The 14,912-nt window shown below is 41.6% G+C and overlaps 1 protein-coding gene across 4 annotated transcripts in view; it reads right to left on the bottom strand.

Moving 5' to 3' along the window:
- Window positions 1-9,058: 9,058 nt before the first annotated feature.
- STXBP5 (syntaxin binding protein 5) overlaps window positions 9,059-14,912 on the bottom strand; it is a 112,660-nt gene continuing 106,806 nt past the window's right edge. For all 4 annotated transcript variants that reach the window (XM_080616821.1, XM_080616823.1, XM_080616824.1 and 1 more), the window contains one exon: window positions 9,059-14,614. In XM_080616821.1, coding sequence (XP_080472947.1) covers window positions 14,573-14,614 — 42 coding nt within the window. In that variant the 3' untranslated portion in view covers window positions 9,059-14,572. The remainder of the gene's footprint in view (window positions 14,615-14,912) is intronic.

Here is a 14,912-nt window from a genome sequence, read left to right as displayed (position 1 = left end):
CGCAGCATTTCTCATTTCGGCTGGATGTGCCTTCCATACTTCGTTTCTGGCTTGAAAAGAAAGCCATTATAGTCAGATAATAGTTTTCCCAGCCAAAAGCATGCACTCATATGGAAAAGATTGACTGTTAAACTAGCAAAATCTGTAATCTACACACAATGACATTTCATAATAACAGCCTACGCTAAGTAAAGGCATTTTGTTTTTATTTTTAAAAACTCCTGAGAAACCACAGGATTGGCCTATCTGAGCCCAGACCAACAGCCTAATGTCTCATTGTACTTTTCACAAAAGCCGGCTTATTCAGTGCTAGAAAGATTGGGACAGTTGTATCAGAGTTGTTGCAATATGGCAAAGGACGCTATCTGTAAAACCTTCATCTTATGTATGAGCTGTACTTATTATCAGTCAACCATACTAGTTACTAAATGACCCAGGGCTCACTTCATTACAGTCAGACCTTGGTAAAAATCTGCACTGTTGCCTTCATTATGTATTTTATGGCAAATTTTCCCCTTGCTCCACCTCTCAGCCCCCCTAATGGGGGGTAATCACAGGTCTGTGTAAAGCATCCTCTAAGAAGCAAGAATTTCCTAGCAAACACAAGTTAGAGGTGAGTAGGATTACAGAAGGCGCAGCATCCCCCGTGTTTGACTCAGATTTTGGGTGACTCATGTGCTAGTGCTGCTGCTCCTGTCCTCTGGGGATGTCCTCAAAGCTTGAGAGGTAAAAGGCTCGTGTCCATAATTGGTCCTCTGTTAAACTTGGTTGGCTAGAGGATGAGTTTATATTGAAAAATAATAGCATGAGTTGGAAGAGTCAGAGAAGCCAAGCTGCTTCCTGCAGATCTCCAGCGATGCCTAATGTTTGCAAACCAGGACACTAAGTCTTGGCAAGCAAAGCCTGGTTCTGCTGTGCAGTCAGAGCAGTGACTGTCCCCACAAAGACCTTTCTCTTCCCTTCCAAGTGTGTCCTTGGCCCACCACATGCATCTCCAAACTTGCCAACTGCTCACCACTGTGTTGGCAATCCATAGGCTTCTTTTCTCCTCCCAATTCCTTCCCTATCCAAAACATAGCTGCACCCTGCCTGGGCTCCAGCAGAGCCAGCAGGACCCTGCCCAGGCCCCTCCTGTGAAACTCAACACTATGGAGCCAGGCACCTTCTAGCTGTTCCCTTCCCACACACTCCAGCACCTCACGGCCACATCTGCATCCTGCCACATCTGGGGTGTCCAACCCCACACCCAGAAGGGGAGCATGGAGGAGGGGCTGGCCAGCACCAGCCATGCAATACTGTACCCATCCCACCCTGCAGCCTCCCATCGCTCCTCCTCCCAGCATCAGCACCACGCTCTTCACCCACCTGATGGGAAAAGGGTGGATCTTCATGAAGAGACAGTCTTGGAGGAGCCTTCCTTTCCTGCAAGGCTCATCTGCCATGCCCCTGCTCCAGTGGCTCAGCAGCATTTATTCACAGGGTACAGCAAGCAAGTGAAACCCTCCACAATGAGCTGCCATGCTGATCCACACAAAAATGGAGGAAGCGCTTGGGGAAAGATTTCTGGTAGCTCACACAGAGGTTGGAAGAGTTAAATAAAAAAAAAGCCAAGGGTGTGAATCTTTTAAGTGACCCCATCAAAGAAAAAGTTTCTGGAGACCTGTATTTTAGTTATAGAGGAACTCCTTATGGGAAGTTTCAGTACAGCATACACTGCTTACTGTGTTAGTCAGGTGTACAAAAGACTAAAGGAAAATCCTATTGGGAAGACATACAACTCCCATTTGCCTATGCAGTAAATCTTCCAGTGGAAGGGAAGAGGAGTCTGCAATTTCAGTCATCCTTAATGCACTATCATGTACCAGCACAGCTTTTAATTAAAACTATGGAGCAGGAGTGAGGTTTATTTCACTCCAGAGCAGGACGGATGGTAATGATGAGAAGGGGAGGGCTCTTTACTTATTAGTTTGCAATATTACTAGTATGAACATCTGGTGCCCGAAAACCACAGGGCTTATTACTTACAGGGCACGTTCACTGCCAAGCCTGTGAGCTTGCTGCAGATCCCACTCTCAGTGACCTGGCAGCCCACAAAGCCCTTGTCTCATGAGTCTTCAGCCAAAATGTGACACTTTAAGCTCTGGGAATAAATGAAAAAAATCTGCTCCTCTGTCATGTGCATTGCCTTCACGGAGCAAGAGTCCCAGGGCAAGGCAGACCTACAGAACAGCAACCGTAAAGCCAAAAGCTACTTGAAGGGCACTCTGCAACTGATAATTTCTTCATGAGAGGGCGCTTGCATCTTCAGTGCCCTTTGGGCAGATGTCACCACGTCAGTGCACAAAAGGAAGCTGCACACACTGTGCCTTAGTTACGCTAAGCAACGTTGCCAGTTAATTTGAGCCAGAGCAGCACTAGGCTTTTTTTTGTTGTTACTTTCTCATGGAAAAAAGAAAAAAAAATCTATATAATGAAAACCTGATTAATTTTCACCTTTCCTGATAAAGAAAACCCAAAAGAAATCCTGTCTTTTCATGTTCGGTTCAGAGCCACCTAGGAAAACCTTGGGGGTCAAAGCCCTGCTGGTAGCATCAGAGCAGCCAGCAGGACAGCACAAGCGTCACGGAATCACCTCCTACCAACCATGAAAGGCAAAAAGCTCACTTTTATCACTTTGAGGCGGGCAGAGATCCTGGTCTGGATGCTGGGGAGGAGACAGCAATGTCAGATTCTTGCTCTCAGATTCTTCACTGCTGGCGGCAGAGCCCTGGGGTCAGTGCACTCTTCTCCCTGGCTGCCAGACATATCATCTAGGGCCTGTCACAAGCTGCAGTGCTGTTCCAGGTGTGACTGTGTCTGGAAATGCAGCCCACAATTGGCATTGTCTATATATGAAGTGATAACCGGGGTAATGTGGGTCCTCTGTCTGGTCAAGCAGGTGTCTCCTCAGGCATCATTGTCAGCCACTCTCTCTAGGCACTGATGATGAGACTGCCTGCTGCCTCACACACTCTTTTGTGCATCACTTCTAAAGCAGAGCCTGTTGTATACATCCACATCACAAAGCTTCACAGCAGGTCTCATTTAGATCCTTTCCTCTGGCTCCGACAAATGTCATCTTGCACAAGGCAGCCATAAAGATCATTTTGAAACCTGCTTCATAGTGCTTCTTGCCTCCTCCTGTGCTACCTTCCTTTTGCTTCCCTTTGTATTTGCCGCTTCTGGACAGCAGCAAACGCGATTTGTTTTTATTGCCTTCTCAGCACCCTGTCCCCTTCCAGAGCTAGTATTGCTCCTTTAGTGGGATGCCAGATCTCTCATGACTGGTGAACTATGCCAAACACTGTCAATCCTGGCTAGATTTTTCCAAACAGTCACACTTCACTTTTTCTGTGTTCTTGTAATATATATATATATCCACACATATATATACAGATATATATACATATATGTATATATAGCTCCCTATAAATGCTCAAATAGCCATTTTAAATGCATTTTAAATGCATTCTTAAAAGATTTCTTTGACACGATAGCTACAAAGATGTGGCAAGAAGAGAACCAGTGTTGTGCCAAAGAGCTCAGCCAAACCTCATCTTGTTTCTGCCCCCTTGCCTCTCTGACCTGAATCAGTCATTCTTTTACCAGGCTGAAACCTATGGAGCCAGGCTCATATCAACATTTGTTTCCATGTTTTTGCACCACCTGTAATGATAAGGTAGCAGACCATGAGTAGGCCTTTCAGTGATATAGCAATACACACAGCTCATGCTCTGACCAAGAGCAAATCATGACCTTATAGTTTATAATGCAAATGTAAAGAAGTTCCTTGGTAGAGCAATTAGAGAAATTTTAGGCTACTGCTTGCCATCAGTCTGATGCAAGACTGCAGCAAACAGCATTATCCACATCAGCATTGCTTTTCCCCCCACATTAAATGGCAAAGAGAAGGGTTTTCATGCTTGAAATTGGCTCTCCAGAATCTGGTACTGTCACTATTTATATTTCAGAAGACCACATCTATTCTTTGCTTGAAGTTCTGTATTAAATCCTTGGTAAACTACACATCCACTTCAGACTGACACCCTTTCATGTTCCCAGTATTGGAATACAAGGAGATAGCGAAGGGCTGCAGATGCAGTGCTGTCTGTGTCTGGCATGGAATGAGTCCCCAAGTGTTGTACTGCGCTCTACAGAGTAAACAGGGAGAGATTTCTTTTTTGTCCCTTAGGGTATAATCTGCTAAATACTCTGAAGTAGTTGTGATACTAGTATCAGAGACTCCTATCCAGCAATTATTTGATGTTTTTCAGTTCTGCTTTACCTGCAGGAAGTGAAAGCTTGCATTAAAAACCTAAACGTTCACAAGTCCATGGGACCTGACAACATCCATCCTCGGGTCCTGAAGGAGCTGGCGAATGAAGTTGCTAAGCCACTGGCCATCATATTTGAAAAATCATGGCAGTCAGGTGAAGTTCCCGATGACTGGAAAAAGGGAAATATAACCCCCATTTTCAAGAAAGGGAAAATGGATGACCCAGGGAACTACAGACCAGTCAGTCTCACCTCTGTGCCTGGCAAAGTCTTGGAGCAGATTCTCCTGGAAGGCATGCTAAGGCACATGAAAAACAACAAGGTGCTTGGTGACAGCCAGCATGGCTTCACTAAGGGGAAATCCTGCCTGACCAATTTGGTGGCCTTCTATGATGGGGCTACGGAACTGATGGACAGGGGCAGAGCAGTTGACGTCATCTACCTGGACTTATGCAAAGCGTTCAACACTGTCCCACACGACATCCTTGTCTCTAAATTGGAGAGACATCAATTTGATGGGTGGACCACTCGGTGGATAAAGAACTGGCTGGATGGCTGCACGCAAAGAGTTGTGGTCAATGGCTCGATGTTGAGCTGGAGACCTGTAACGAGTGGTGTCCCTCAGGGATCGGTGTTGGGATCGGTCTTGTTCAACATCTTTGTTGGTGACACGGACAGTGGGATTGAGTGCGCCCTCAGCAAGTTTGCTGATGACACCAAGCTGTGTGGTTCGGTTGATAGGCCAGAGGGAAGGGATGCCATCCAGAGGGACCTCGACACGCTTGTGAGGTGGGCTGATGCCAACCTTATGAAGTTTAACCACGCCAAGTGCAAGGTCCTACACCTGGGTCGGAGCAATCCCAGGCACAGCTACAGGTTGGGCAGAGAAGAGATTCAGAGCAGCCCTGCGGAGAAGGACGTGGGGGTGTTGGTCGATGAGAAAATGAACATGAGCCGGCTTCAGCGTGCTCTCTCAGCCCAGAAAGCCAACCGTATCCTGGGCTGCATCAAAAGGAGCGTGACCAGCAGGTCGAAGGAGGTGATCCTGCCCCTCTACTCTGCTCTTGTGAGACCTCACTTGGAGTATTGTGTGCAGTTCTGGTGTCCTCAACATAAAAAGGACATGGAACTGTTGGAACAAGTCCAGAGGAGGGCCACGAGGATGATCAGGGGACTGGAGCACCTCCCCTATGAAGACAGGCTGAGAAAGTTGGGGCTGTTCAGCCTGGAGAAGAGAAGGCTGCGTGGAGACTTCATAGCAGCATTCAAGTATCTGAAGGGGGCCTACAAGGGTGCTGGGGAGGGACTGTTCATCAGGGACTGTAGTGACAGGACAAGGGGTAACGAGTTCAAACTTAAACAGGGGAAGTTTAGATTGGATCTAAGGAAGAAATTCTTCACTGTGAGGGTGGTGAGGCACTGGAATGGGTTGCCCAGGGAGGTTGTGAATGCTCCATCCCTGGTGGTGTTCAAGGCCAGGTTGGATGAGGCCTTGGGTGACATGGTTTAGTGTGAGGTGTCCCTGCCCATGACAGGGGGGTTGGAACTAGATGATCTTAAGGTCCTTTCCAACCCTAACTATTCTATGAGTCTATGATTCTATGATTAATGACTACAGCCCACAAGCAACTTGCCAAAATTGGTGCATGCAGCATGGCTGGACTACTGCAAAGAAAACAGCTGCTTCCAGAATAATTGTAATGAGAGCAAGCAGCTGCATGTCAGATATTTAGAGCCAAAGTAACTACTGGCCTTTTACAACTGAAGGAAAGCTCTGGAGGTCAATGCAGCTTCCACTGATCCTGCTCTGGCAACAAATTACATTTAAAAATGTGTTAAAAGGAAGTCTAAGAGAATTGATTTCTATCTCCCCTGGTGCTTCACAGATTTCTTTCAAGAGATGCTGGAAACTCTAAAACCCAACCAAAAGCTGCTGTGCTTAAACATGAAATAGGAAGTATGGGTCTCCTATGTTCACAGCTGGAAATGACTCTGAGTTTGAGCATATTAGAGAGAAAACCTGATACAATGACCTTGATTAGTCCTTTTCTTACTGATTTTTTTCTAACCCTGTCTACAGGAAATAGATTAAAAAACAAAACCAAACAAAACATCAAACCAAAAATCCTGTCCTTCCTTATGTGAATTAGTATGTTGCAATATACAACTTGAACAACAGGCATGTGCATAACTCAGCCTGAAGACAGTAACTGTAATGAAGAGAAGCCTCACGAGGGCCTGGCGCACTGTGCTGTGTGCTTCAAGATCCTGGAAGAAAAAGCACTATAGGTGGTAGGTGACACTGACATTCAGATAACAGGTACTTACTGAGGTGGTGCCAAGAGACTTGCAGGTGCCCAACAGAGTTCGGAGAACCAGCTTGAAATAGTTTTCTGTTCACTCCCGCAGAGAAGACTGCATTCCACGTTATTCTCCCCAGGAGTCTCTTGTGCCACAGAAATCACAGTTAAATAAAATTTCTCATTATGTCTGCTTAATTAGGCAGAAGAATTGGTAAACTTATCAAAACATAAACACAGCCTGACATTTTGATTGCAAATGATCAACTCTCTCTGAAGCCCTGCTCACACTGTGACTGCAGCAAGATGCAGAAACACTATTATCTGCTCCAAAACACAACATCAATCTTCCTTCTCTCCACTATGGCTTTGCTACAATCCTCCATCACCCCTTCTGAGTAGCTTTGTAGTCAATCAACTCTAAATGAGTATTTGAGGCTAAAGGAGTGCTCCCTATGTCTCAACCAGCCAGGGGGTACAGCTCCCTCATTTCCAAGCAGCCTGAGTGCAAGTTTCAGCCTAGGCTGCCTCCTGTGGCTGACAAATAATGACATCTGTGCACTACAGCAACTGAGCAGAACTCTGCTACTATAACAAGTTACATATGCAAGCCCCCAAGCCCTTACTAAGAGAGCATTAATTACGCATTCTGAAAAACCAGCCAGCAAACTAGGTGATTAACTGGTGTCTGCTGACATTCTGCTCTCATGGTGTATCTCAGTGCAGGACTGTGGGGGAATGCATCCTATTTCCTTAGGCCAGATTGGGATGTCTCCAGCAAGGCTGCTACCTTATCTCCTAAGAGAGAGGAAACAGCCAGTGCCTCTTGCTTGGCCGACCCACAGCCAAGGGGGTAGCAGGAGGAGTGAGCAAACGTGATAATAGCTAGGGTGCCTCTGAGCACCTGCAGGACAGCAGGCAACAAGAGGTTTGGTTCCTCAGTCTGCACGAAGACTGCCTTTGAAAGTTGGGATACAAGTCTGGTCCCTGGGTTTGCACTCGGTTCTTTTCACTGCTTGACTTACAGTCCCTCTGCACCAGACCTCTGCTGCTCACTGTCATGTCCTTATGGGGCTTCTCAGTCTCCTCCTGGGCAGAGCTGACCAGGGGCCAGTCCCAGTAAAGAATCTGGATAAGCAAAACTTCCAGAGGGTGGCACAGTTTGATACTAACGGGCATATTATCACGTGTCTATGGGTCTTTGATGCATTTACAGTACATTGGCACTGGAACTATCATAACAAATGATGTGCAAAGCGATCAAGTTTTACGTAGGTCCCATCAAATCCCGGCTTTCACTAAACCAAGGGCCTTCCCTTCACAACCTCAGTCTGACAATCCCTGCCTCTTGTCAGCTTACTGACTATGTGCAGTCTCCTCTGTTCCCATAAGGAGGGAATTATTCCTACTGTGTTAACAGTGATGGCAGAGATTACCAGAGCTGGTGTTAACCTTAACTCTAGAAGGAGGCAGTGTGACAGCTCTGAACGTCTTCTGTCCAATTCAATTGAATATAAAACATTTTTTTTATTCCAATGCATCATCCTTTTTATAGCTCCATGTGCTGCAGAGCTTGAAGTTCAGAAAATGTAACTATCAGCTACTGGGGGTGTGTGCATGTGTGAAATGAGAACAGGAAGGCAGGAGAGGTCTGGAATCAGCAGACTTCCCCACAAATGAAACTACATCCTCACTATATCAAGCGCACAATAAAATAACCAAGTGCTGAAATATTTTACTATTTGACATCATGAGTTTCCAAAAAACTTCACTTCTCAGAATTGCTGCTCCAGCCTGTCTTCAGAATCAGTATTTCTGCATCGTTCAGAGCATGTTTACAAAGGTGGGTAGTCCTGTTCCCTTCCTCCACCCCCAACAGCAGAAAACAGAAAATCTAATAGACTACAAGCTACAAACTGCCCTGTGGCAAAGCTGAGCCTCAAAGAAAATAATACAGCATAGGGCAAAATAAAAAAAGACAGAGAGAGAAAAAAAAAAAAAAATCAGCTTAATTTCTTCTCTCCGCACATCCTGGATTTTAAATTAATGAACACTGTCAAGACACAAAAAAATACTAAGTCTGTACAACGAATGATCTTAACTTTTCTCGTAGCTTGAAAGTGTAACAGGAGTTCACATCATCACCACTGAGATGCACGTTTCAGGATGGTTTTAGACCTGCTTGGGAACATAACCACAGACAAACCATTTCACCTTTTGTGCTCCTTAGGGGCTACTTGCTACTGGCCTGGCTGCTAGTGCTTCCAGCACACACCGCTCCGCTTGCTATAAAGTGCATCTCAAAAACTTCAGCAAAATGAAAAAGCCTTTTGTCACAGGGAGTCACTGCATGCTCTGGCCAGTGGGAGAACAACTGGGTAGGAAGGAGTAAGCTCCACTCATTTCAGCAGAGATTTGAATAGTTTATTTTGCCCAATCAAGAGCCCTTCAGCATAATGACACATTCATATACACATATATGAACATTTTTTCTGAAACATTAATGTATAATACATTTTAAATTTAAAATACCAGCTGCACAGGTATTTTTATTTACAAAAATATTCCATACTTAATTTTTTAACTTTGTTATGATGACATAGTTCAGTTCAAGTACATGTAAGTAAAATAACTCTATGCAATCTAACATAGTTGTGTTTGTAACAGTACAGTTTGCAGTTCATATGAAACTATTTGTAGACAGATGGATTTGCAACCCTACCTAAAATGCATATTCCAGTAATCACCCTCAGAAGAGCTAGTGGGGCTCAGCAAGACTTAACTGAAGAGTAAGTTGCAATGAACAAAAAGAAAGAAAGAAAACACACGTACACACAGAGATACATAAACGAGAACTGCTACACATCAAGCATGCTTACCCACAATGGGGCAGTGTTAGAGAAATTTACTGTTTTTACCCTTCCCCCCACCCCACGGTGCTGGTACAATGAAACAGTAGCATAACTAGAAAGCAGCATGTTTTCCTAGTTCTAACCACTACAGATAGCAGAGCTCAGGTCTAAAATAATACAGTACTGCTTATTTACAATTCTGTTTTAAAAGGGAATATTTAAAACATGTTCCCACCCCTCTCCCTTTGCATCACCTATTTTACTGAATGGTAGTGGTAATCCACATACAACCCCTTATATGTTTTCAACTGAAACAGTTTAACTTTTGAGTAAACAGTTTAACTTCTGAGTTACTATTTGCCTGGTAAAACAAGTGTCACAGTAACCTACAGTTGTATGACTTAAATGTTTTGTGTGTTTACATGGAGAACTAAGAGAAATACTGATTGACACCTGACATTTGATTGTTCTATGTTTCTGTCTCTTTTCCCCTTTTCCTCTTTTAAAAAATGAACGCCCATCTCTTTAAGCCTAAACTTTAAGGTGCAAAAGAACCCAGAAGCACCATACACTCATCTGGTTTGAAACAGTAATCAAATAGACGATATACAACATATCTTTCTAGCACATGTAAGAAGAAATTGGCCCAGCTTAATTTAGCTTTTCAATGAATAAAATTGGTTTAGCTGATTCACCTACACCACACCTTTTTTCTGTTTACTTCTTCCCTCCCCTCAAACAGCACTTATTTCTGTCTACAAAGTATTTGAAGATTTTGAGGTCATAGCAAAACTACCAACATCCACCCAAAAAGATTCGTGTAAGTTACACAGGAAATTGGCTAGAATGAGAAAAGGTTCAACTGACGAGTTACCCTGCCACTCAGTGAGTGAGGCAAGGTGCTGCCCACCTTCCCCTGCACTAAACCCCAGCTGCTATCTGTGCTCACCTATGTTAAAGCACGGTAAGAAAGAAGAGGGCACTTCAGCCATAGGCTGAAAGTTTTCTCATGCATGTTTGGTATACAAAAAAAAATTCCTGATTTACATGTAACGAGCTGATGTATAATCAAGATTAATACAACAAGAAAATTAAAAGATTAATACTCAAAGAAAATACTTATTGGATAACCCTCACTTGTTTTGGGGAATTTTAAGAATTCAAGAAATAAAGCTAAAACATCTCTTTCATCTGTATACCTAAAAAAAATAAAACCATAGAAAACCAGTTGGCCACAGACTGCAGCTACTGAGATAACTTTTACATTGCGGTAGTTTTCTGAGTGCACGATCTGTCCTCTCCTTACTTAGGGAATTGTTAAAGAATGTTCAAAATGGGATGGAAAAATAAGTACGATTGTTTTCTGCAAAGCAAAATGGGCTATTTGTTTTCATTGCTTAGTAATTTTATCATCTCCATATGAGATATGAATGTATTCATAAGCTTAAAACAACTTCTTCTATGGATAATATACATACTTTAAGTACTTTGACTTAAAAGTTGAACATAAGTCTTTTTAAAATTAAAGGTAGAAGTGTACATATAAAAATTATTTAAAACTAAAAGTATATTCCTAAGCAGTATGTATAAATATAACAGATTTTATTGTAGTAACTAGTAACAAATGTGACAGTGTTGCAGTAATTTATAAACTGAATGCTGACACAGGATACGTGCCTTTCATTAGAGTCTATATTGTATATACATATTTTGCTAAGAAAACACACATTCTAAATGATAGTCACATAATTAGCAAATGTGCCTGAAAGTAATCTGTTCTAAAGTCTTTATTGAACATGTGTGTTTATATACAAATAATGAACCTGAACTGCACAAATGCAGAAACAAAATTAAGGAATAAAATACCATGATTGACTTAAAGTACAGGAAAAATTCAAGTTTAAAAGTTCAGGTAAGATCAGTGCCATTAAGTAAGCAACAAAAAATAGAAAAGCCAACAATGGAAAAGAGAAAAGGCAAATGAAAGGAAAAAGAGGAAATGAACTTGCTTCCAAAAATCCTCCTTTGGATGTAGCTTTCCAGCATCACCTGCCACACAAGTACTACCTCAGTCAAAAATATTTGCATAAAGACAGACAAGGAACACAGCTATCTATTACTATATTTTATATCTGACTGTTTGCTGAAGATGCCTGTGGTGTAACACTTTCAGACATATTTGGAATACACACATATTTACACAGACCAGCATTCAAAAGTTACAATTTGGCAGGACTAAGGTGAAAAAAAAGCTTCTTCTGTTTACAGTTCCTAATGAGACTCACTACATATAAACAGATAGGTAGCAGCAGTTTCTTACACTTCCATCAAAAAAATAAAAAAGTAATAGCTCAGTTGTATTTTATAGTTTTCCAGACACTCTAAAAAAGTTTCACACAACTAAAATGCTAGCGAAAAAAACAGGGGAGCTTCCCCCCAAGGATTTCAATATACTTTGCTGTACAAAAGGTGCACCACCAATAGCAGAACAAGATGCAATGATGTGTGTAAGATCATTTTCCTTCCACAGAGAAGGAAACAGGAACGTTTTAGACAAAAATTGTACATAGCCCCTTTTATTGACCAAGAACCATTTGTGCATTCATCTCATGAGCAATCATTAGTTTTCAAATCTATAAGCATGCTCTGAACATATGCAACAGAAGAAAGATTCAACTATGATAAATTTTGTAATACCAAAAAAGCCACTACGCTCTTCTTGTACTGGCAGATTGTCTCCAACTGCCACTTATTTTTTTTGCTTGCTGGTGGTTGTCAAATATTTCTTGATGAGAAGTATGCTTTCCTTTCAAGCCAAGATCATCGTCCATTGAACTGATACCACAATTTGCTGAAGAGTACTTTTGCCATCCTCTCCCCCAGAGCCTGACCAGACTAATTTTCCAGGATCTGTTGCTCTGAAATATAGTTCACCTTCACTGTGTCAAATAATAATCAGTCATCTCAATTTACATATGTGACAGAACAAAGGGAATTAAGTGTCAGCTAGGGTGTTTTATTTTTCGAAATGGTATGGATAGCTGTTTACCTAGTTTTCTCCTACCTGGATTTTTGACAAAATGGAATTGGTTTAAATATGCATTAGTTAGACACAAAAAGTTAACATGAAAAGGCAAAAACTGCATGGGAAGACAAGTCAAGTAACTGGAGTTAACATTGTCTCAGTAGGTATGGGACAGAGCCATAAGGAAATCATAATGCTGCTTGCTCAAATCGTCGCATTCTCATTTGTTCTTTGAACAGCGGACATGGTATGGCATGCCCTCGTACTGAGAACAGAATTCACTTGTCTTTTTTAATTGTGTTACTACACAAGGAATCAGAAGATTTAGTGTCTGCTACAAAGCCCAAACATATTTACCTTTCATTTGAAAAATTCATTAGGAACCATCAGTTACTTCAACATTTTGCATGTGTTGAGTGTTTTGGAAAGTTGCCTTATATATGTATCCGCAACATCACTTAACAATACAAATATAACCAAGGTTTTGCTTTGGGAATATTCAGAACATGTGCAAAAAGACCCACAAAGGATGTAATGCTTGGTGAAGCAAACCCAAAAGAATAATTTCAGACAATGTAGATCTATCTGCTTCTAAGTACTCCCTTTTATAAAACAAAGTCAGTCAGTAACTATTCCTGCTTTGAAGAAAAAGGTCTAAATAAATTTTTGAAATGCAAACATTTATCTTAAGGAATTCTCTCTTTTCAAAAGAGCTCGTCATTCACACTATTATAGCTTTAGTGCAGCAGCCATTAACAAGTTAGCTCAGCAATATTGTTTACCTTACCGAAACAGAACATTATTTCACAAATTCCTGAAGTTTTAGTGGACACTTACCATGGCCCACACTGAAAACACTGCTTCAGAGACTAAATCAAAACTTTAGCCAACTGGCTTTAGTGCTGGGTGGGGCTGAGACAGGTACTTGAAAATAGCTCTACTAGCAGGAATTTTCTAAACAATATACTGACAACTATTAGGATATTAGACGCTTGCCAATATTCATGCATCAGCACCTCCACAGAGTGTAAAACTTTGAAAACCTGAGTCCAAGATTATCTGATTTCATAATAAAGGACTAAAGGGGCATCTAGAATTTGAGTTTTAAGCAAAACTATCTCAGCTATTTTAATTAATGGCTGTAAAGATACATTCTGTTAAACATTTATAAAAATTCACAGCATGAATGGAACCCACAGCCAATTCTAAATGTTATACAAACTGAACCAACAGCTATTTTTGGCAAAAAAATAATATTTAACTGAACGGAAATTGAAGTATTCTTACCACAATGAAGATGTTACCACATTTCACATTGCACAGACATAACACAAATGAAAACTCCCAGCATGACACATTCCAGTCATATTATTCACTTGACTTTTTTAATGCAAAAATTGTGTTTTTTCTTGTTTTCAACTTCACAGAATAGGATGTGAATACAAGAATACTAGATCAGGGGTCCAAGAAAAGACTATGCACAGGTCAACTATGTATACAATTTTCAACAACACTTCTCCCAAGCTTCCAGCTTTCCCAATGAAAGAAGTGACAGCAAACTCTTCCTCAGCAATGATGGTAAATATAGTGAGTCCTAGAGAGGGTAAGTGTAAGTCAGCTACCGTCCAGCAAGACAAACAACTTTATTCCAGCTCTTGGACCCCTGATTTATTGCCTCTCCTCACAGGAGGGTATAACACTGGCAGCAATTACAATAGCACAAAAACTTTTGGCATATGAAATATTAACACAGGATTGACCCTGCATTGCCCCTACCCATCTCACACTACATTTTACCTTTTACTCTCTTTTCCACATGTTCTGGTTACCTTTTCTGTTCCAACTCTCAGCTAATCACTCAAGAATAAGAAACACTCAAGTTTGCTTTTTGTGTGTGTTTCTTTTAAATATAAAGCTCCTCAGTTAATGCCACGACTGAGGTAAAACAGTGTGTGATTTGTGCTAGGAAACACAGTATCCAATGGTGAATACTCCTTTAAATTTCAATGGTCCTGCAAATTAATGAGAACCCAAGATTTTTCCATCAGGACAAAATTAAGCAGATGTAATTGATGAGCTCATCAGAATTGGTACCACTTCTTGTCTTTGTACTTCAACATCATCTGAAAAACAAAAAAACAATCTAATTACTGTTTCTGTAACATACCAAAAAGTACAATGATACAAACAAATCATATGCTTACAAAACAGTATGAGAAAAGGGACTTCAGTAAGATGTCTCAAAAGTGCAACAACTTTGGTGAACAGCAAGGGTTTAGCATGATGAGTTTTCTAATGGTAGCATCACTGCTGATGATTTGGCCTCAAAATTAATTGTATCTCAGTAATGGAAATTGAGATGCACTTTTGGAAGTCTACATACCACTCAGACAGAGGGTATGCTCTAGACCAATGTGCCAC

The sequence above is a fragment of the Psittacula echo genome, assembly GCF_963264785.1.
Source record: "Psittacula echo genome assembly, chromosome: 4".
Lineage (NCBI taxonomy): Eukaryota > Metazoa > Chordata > Aves > Psittaciformes > Psittacidae > Psittacula > Psittacula echo.
This window is presented reverse-complemented; position numbering and strand designations above follow the sequence as displayed.